The 6762-nt window shown below is 35.8% G+C and overlaps 1 protein-coding gene across 1 annotated transcript; it reads right to left on the bottom strand.

Moving 5' to 3' along the window:
- Positions 1–866: 866 nt before the first annotated feature.
- On the bottom strand, positions 867–5752 carry hh (hedgehog signaling protein). Its single transcript, XM_080174896.1, has 3 exons — positions 4985–5752; positions 3619–3880; positions 867–2179 (listed from the first exon to the last, which is right to left on the bottom strand). The coding sequence occupies exons 1-3, from the start codon at positions 5300–5302 to the stop codon at positions 1395–1397; spliced, it is 1365 nt and encodes a 454-aa protein (XP_080031022.1). The 5' UTR covers positions 5303–5752; the 3' UTR covers positions 867–1394.
- Between the last annotated feature and the right edge of the window lie 1010 nt (positions 5753–6762).

Here is a 6762-nt window from a genome sequence, read left to right as displayed (position 1 = left end):
TCCCCTCAATTCCTGCCTTATTATACTTGGCTCATTTTAAAAGGACTATAAATAAGTTGCCCGAAAAAGAATAAAACCCAAAAATCTTCAGGGAGGGAGGGGATATCGAGCTGTTAATTACACTAGTCCCTAAAGTTTTATAATAAAGTTTTCTTATTCGTTGGCCTAACAACTTTGGAGATTTCATTGAATTTTTATTAAACGAAGCTCAAAAATCAGACTAACGTACCTTAACAAATATAGAGTAACAGCGCATTCAATTTTCAGCATTATCAATTAAAACAATTGTGTATTTAAAATAATTGTTTTACTTTTTTAAAACAAAGTTTTTCTATAATCAGGGTCTGTATGTCCGTCTGTCAATCCGTACGAATATGTCATCAAACAAAATCCTGTATTTAAGCAACTTTGCAACGAGTTTAGATACAATTTTGTATACACCTTTTAATAAATATTCTGCTTATCAAGTTTTGACACTCTACAAGTGTTCATGTTTGTTTGTTCTACTGTTCAGTTCCAGAGATTCGGCTTTAATGGATGTTGACATCCTTGCTTAATCAACAGGTAGAACTAGGGATCTAAAGGGATAATACAATGGCCGAAAAATTCATATACATCCCCAATGATGACACAAAAAATACAATTAGTGGTTGAAACTTTTGTACACTCGACTAAATGAACCAAACAATCAAAATTCCCCAATGTAGTTCAATAAGCGAATAAGAAAATGTTCTTATAAGACTTTGGGGACTAGTGTAATAAACAACCCAATGTTAACTAAGTGATGTATTATTTATATGGACATACGGACATTTGCAAGTTATAGAGCAGCGTTGCAACTAAATATGAAGAAAAAAAAGCAAATATTTTCTTTAATTTTCTTTATTTATTTCATAAATTAAGCATTGAAATATAAATCTACATAATAATTAATAATATAATAATATCACAGCCGAAGGTTACACAAAATAATAATAATAATAATAAAATTAATTAATAGTCTAGAATGGCACATAACATTGTATTATAAAAAGCATAAATTTTATAGCATTATACTGTTTGAAATCATTGTTCTTAAAATCACGGTTGAATATGTATTCAGTTGAGGAATCTTATAACAATTAGGCATACATACCATTTTATGTGATTACAATTGTATGAAAATTGATGGTTTATTTTGTATCATGAAAAAAAATCTGTTAAATTTGTCTGATAGAAAATCTTTGAAATTTAAATGGGTTGAGTTAGTTATAAATTGATGGCATAGCAATCACATTCTTCAAATATCACTGGGGAAGGAGGTGGGGGGTGGTTTGGGAGGAATCACCCCCCATAATCTTGAAGCTCCTAAAGGGTTGACACAAGTGCAATAAAGCTATAATAATTATTGCTGCTTATCGCCTCACTAAATGCTGGGGAAGAATGTAATCAGCTATTGAATATAGCATATCAGCATACCAATGAATGCCATCCACACTGGGCAGCCGTAATGTCCGGGGTGTTTCATCTTGGTCATGTGTAACTTTACTTAATAATGTATTATCACTAATTATTTCATTATCTATATCATCTTCTTTGATGTAATTGTCTGTAGTTGAAGGAAGCCAAGAAAACAAGCTCTTAAAGCTTGAGGACACGGCACAAGCCCATCGCACGGGCGCAAAGGCGGCATGTGCAATTGACTGGCTGTCTATAACGGCGTACGCCGACGCCACCACGTTATCCACGACTAGTGTGCCAGTGGCGGTTAACGGGGCATATACGCCGCGCAACCGTTTCACGTTAACGCTCTCAACACGGTCATAAAAGACACGACCGTCGGCGGGGGTCACAAGAACATTATAACCGACTTGCACGTTGCCGGCGTAAATTGTTTCAACACAAGAAGCTTTAGCTCCATCACATTTGTCCTCCTTGACCACATGCACTAAATGAGTCTCAGTTATGGACAAAACCTGCCCGCTGGCCGTTTTGATATTAACAAAAGCCCGTGTCATATCCACGTCCCTATCCAAGAAAAGCAACACTTCGCTGAATACAATATTCCCAGTGGAAGGCTCCATGGTGGCAATTCTGTCTCCAATTCTGAGTTGACCCATAGCGATTCTGGCGCCAGATTCCAGCTGGACGGTTGCATCCTCCGGGAAGCAGCCAGCATTCTTGCCAGGTTCTGCAGATTCTGAAATAATAAAAAATAATAAGTAATAGTTATTTATCGCATCGTATTATAAACAGCTTTCAACTGATATCAAAATGAAAAATTATAAGACTTGCACCAGTTTTGTTAGCCCCAAGATGCCGATATTAGTAAAATAAAAAAATATACATTGCTATACATAATTTTTCAGTATGGCTAAAATTAATAATTTCACTTAAAGAGTAGCTTCGCTGCTAAACAAGATTATACACAAAGCTTATTTGCCTGGAAAAGCCGTATTTTTCTAAATATTTTTAATTTTATTTGGAATTTTGTTCTGTTTTCTGTTGAAATGTGTACTATATGGTGCAATTCATAGATAAAAAAAAATATTTTTAAAAATTTAACATTTTTTTCAAAAAAAAAAAAATTTCATAAAGTTTATTTTTCTTTGCAAATATATTTTTTTAAAGTATAAATTGCAATAAATAGAATGATTTTGGACAAAATTAAAAATATTTAATTTCTAATTTATCTATGGTCTGTATAAAGGTCCCCTTGTCACAGCAGGTCGTTAGTTACTCAAACCCTCAACACCAAGAACTCAACACACAAATAATAAACTTAAACTTATATACAAAATTTATCTATAATACAAATATATATATATGGGACAGGAAATTTAATTGATCCTTATTTATTTCCTATATCTTGTGCAAAAACAAGTTTTGATATAACTTTAATTGTTAAAATATATTGTTTCTTGCTTGTTGTTAATTGAAATAATTACTCTAACATTTTCCAGGGATCTAAAGGGATAAGACAATGGCCGATAAATTGATGTTATCCATAATGATGATACACAAAATTAACCCTTCTTTAGATTATAATTAGTGGTTTAAATGTTTGGACACTGAACTATATGACCCAACCAATCAAAATTTAATAAAAGTCCCCAAAGTTATTTAGCCAACAAATTCGAAAACTTTATTACAAAACTTTGGAAACTATTGTAACAAACAGCCCAATGTCCCCTATCTCCCTAAACATTTTTCCTTCCCCCTTATTTTGACCCCTCCCCTCCCCCCTCCGCAAACACGAAAAAATTGGGTGGGCGGGGTCATTTGTCAAAATATTCATCAACCCTCTGTAATTTGGAAATTATCATGGTGGGTGTAGAATGTTGGAGGGGGGGGGCAATACAAAGAAATTATTATCTTCAAAGTGTTACGAACAACAGAACATTGATTTTTAAATACAATTGTTTGGTGGTGGGCCCATTATAATTATAGGCCGCATTAAATACTTGCTGTCAACTTTTCACACTGACAAGTTATCGGGGGGGGGGGGGAGTATTATGACTGCCCCACCATGCTAATTAATTGTTAAAAGCCATTTGATTGAACTGATTTGAAATGCATTCTTAAAATTTTCAAGATAAAAAATACCACATCTTAAAATAGTATGAAAATAGAACATACCTGATTTACAAGAAGCATGCACATGAGACCTCGACTCATAGTAGACCCAATCAAAACCGGCCTCCACGGCAAGGCTGGCCAGCAGCCCATACTTGCGCCTGTCGCGGTCACTAGTGGTCACGTCCACCGCCCTGCCCTCGTAGTGGAGGCTGTCCCGGGCGTGGTGGTTCTCCTCGTCCCAAGCCTCGGTCACGCGGAGCCGAAGACCAGGCCATTGGTTCATCACTGAGATAGCCAGGGTGTTCAGTTTCTCTTTACACCTCTAAAAAAATAAGAAAAATTCAACATTGCCATTATAAATTCATTATACTCTTCAAAAAAAATGCGCATTCATAAGCACAAAACGCGCGTGCTTTGAAACATTACAGGAATCTAAAAGGATAAGACAGTGGCTGATAAATCCTCAAAATTAATTACCTCTTCTGTAGATTACAATTAGAGGTTAAGACATTTTAGACAACCAAATGAACCAACCAATCAAACTTCATTATAAGTCCCAAATGTTGTTATTTCAACGAATAGGAAAATAGTTATTTCTCGTATCGTATTATAAACGGCTTTCCGCGGATATAGAATGTACAATTATAAGATTAAAACTAGTTTTTTTAGCCCCGAGGTGCCGGAGGCACCGGCTAAAAAAACTGGTTTTAATCTTATGATTGTACATTTCTATATTTGTAGAAAACTGGATATAATACGATGCTAGACATAGTTTTTTCGTATTCATGAGAACCGGTTCCTATCCACCGGATTCAAATGAATACGAGAAAAGTTATTATAAGATTTTGGGTACTAGTGTAATAAACAGCCCAATGTCCCCTCCCTGCCTGAAAACATTAAGTCAACAATGATTTTACATTTGACAAAACAAACACAAAGACCCATCTATTTTGACACTTTAAACAGACATTTTTACATACAGACATTAGTCATTTTTAAAGTTTATTTGTTTTATTAAATGTATATAAATGTACCTATTCATATTTAAAGTTTGTTTGTATAACAGATGAAAAGTAATGGCATTAAGAACTTGAATGGACCCCATATACTTTATTTATTTACGGGATTAGTGTCTTATCATACATAGATTAGCATGTCAGTATTGAGTATTATTATTACATATATGAATATTAGGTATTATTATAGTTATTTATCGCATCGATTTATAGACAGCTTTCCGCGGATATTAAAATGAAAACTAACAAGGCTTTTAAAAACTGGTATTAATTTTATGATATTTATTTTAGTTTTTGTGGAAAATTATCTGTAATACAACGCTATGAGTTTTCAGTATGGCTAGGAACCGGTTATAATCCAGCGGATATTGATCGGTTTCGCGAAGCCATACTGGCAAAAATAAACCTACCAGTGTCATAATCCTGTCGGCTCCTGTGCCCTCCTCGTCTTTGAAAATAATATCTGGATTGTAATTAGGCACCAGCTTTCTAAACTCCTTGTCCTGCCGAGAAATACTTCCTTCTGGCAGGCCGGCGGCCGCTAGCGACTTCTCAGAAAAATTTGGCTCGTGCTGTTTGTAGATGAGGGGTAGAATTTTGCGCGGTCCGCGTCTGCGGATTGGCCCGCGGCCCGGGCCGCAGCCGGCGGTCAGATTGACGTAGGAAAATATCAACAGGACCGCCATGGGTAGGCTAAACAACAGGTTCATGTCGTGTGACTCAATCATCGAGTCTCAAATTCACATCAAAAACATATTTTCGCGGCCGCGGATAACAAATCCGTTCCTCTCCTTGCAGGCTTTGTTTTAAAAAGCGGTTATTAGAGAGAAAGAGAGGTAGTTATGAAAAGCGGCAAAAAGTAGCGTAGGTAGGCTTTTTAATATCTACCTTTATACATTCACTGTGTGTGGGATAAAAACTAGTTTTAATACTTTTTTATCGCGTAGATCACTATCTAAAAGTCACTGCCTTCAAATTAACAGCGCTAGCGTAGATTTTCAAGTTCCAGGTAAAGTTTTACAATCACTTTTTGGCGGACTTTTGGCTGAAATTTTTAAAGTCACTTTTAAAGATTAAAAATGTATTTTGAAGGAATACAAAATATCCATGTATGCACTGTCTAAATATTTGTGAAGAACTGATAAAACTAGAGCTGTGGGTCCGTAGGGACCTTGTGCAGAAGGTTTGAACCTATTCTTGGCTTAGACAATCCATAGCAAATATACACAGAGAGAGAGAGAGAGAGAGAGTGAGAGGGGATAAGGGAGGGGGCAGGTGGGAGCCACTATATAAATGGTTGGGAAGGGGTAAAGAAAATGGGGATATTTGGGGGGGGGGGGAGTGGGTTATAAGGAGGTTAGTTTGGAAGTATAAGAAGAATAACATATTTAATAATATTGAACATTGGGGCCTAGTTATAGTTTGTATAGTAATTTAATACATATATATACAACCATTTTCAAAAAAATAAACATTTACTTATGATTAATGTTAATTTTGAGTCATATTCAATGTAGTATATGATTCATTTGACCCTTTTAGAACACTCCCCCCCCCCCCCGCCCCTGGAATGGTACTCCCCTTTCTCTAGCCAGTCTCCGCCCACCTTTGGAAACACCTCTTGTCTGTAAACAGGGAGGGAGGGGACATTGGGCTGTTTATTACACTAGTCCCCAAAGTTTTGCAATAAGGTTCTTCTTTGTTGGCTCAACAACTTTGGTGACTTTAATTGGATTTTGATTAGTTGGTTCATTAAGTTAAGTGTCCAAACGTACCAAACACTACAATCTACAGAAGGGGAAATTATATATATCATCAATGGAGAAATACATTAATTTATCAATCATTGTCTTATCCCTTTAGATCCCTGATAATTTCTCATATTTTTAAGGGGTTTTCAGCGGAGTTGCGTGAGTGTTAGAGGTAAGGAGCGCAGCCACTCTACAAATGTGCAGGGATCTAAAGGGATAAGACAATGGCCGATAAATTAATGTACATCCCCAAAATTTATACATTACTCCTTCTGTAAATTACAATTAGTGGTTGAAGCGTTTGGAAACTCAACTCAATAAACCAGATAATCAAAGTCCTTGAAGTTGTTAAGCCAACGAATAAGAAAACGTTGAAATAAAACTTTTGGGACTAGAGTAATAAACAGCCCATTATCCTAATGAGCATTGAGCACGAG

Source organism: Acartia tonsa, chromosome 10, assembly GCF_053477335.1.
Source record: "Acartia tonsa isolate MP-2025a chromosome 10, ASM5347733v1, whole genome shotgun sequence".
Taxonomy (NCBI): Eukaryota; Metazoa; Arthropoda; class Copepoda; order Calanoida; family Acartiidae; genus Acartia; species Acartia tonsa.
This window is presented reverse-complemented; position numbering and strand designations above follow the sequence as displayed.

What these genes read in the sequence shown, in the direction of transcription:
- hh (XM_080174896.1), bottom strand. Translation starts at nt 5,302, where the DNA reads ATGATTGAGTCACACGACATGAACCTGTTGTTTAGCCTACCCATGGCG. An exon ending in CCGACAGGATTATGACACTG is followed by an intron (nt 3,881 to 4,984) that starts GTAGGTTTATTT and finishes TTATTTTTTTAG; the next exon opens with AGGTGTAAAGAGAAACTGAA. An exon ending in GCATGCTTCTTGTAAATCAG is followed by an intron (nt 2,180 to 3,618) that starts GTATGTTCTATT and finishes TTATTATTTCAG; the next exon opens with AATCTGCAGAACCTGGCAAG.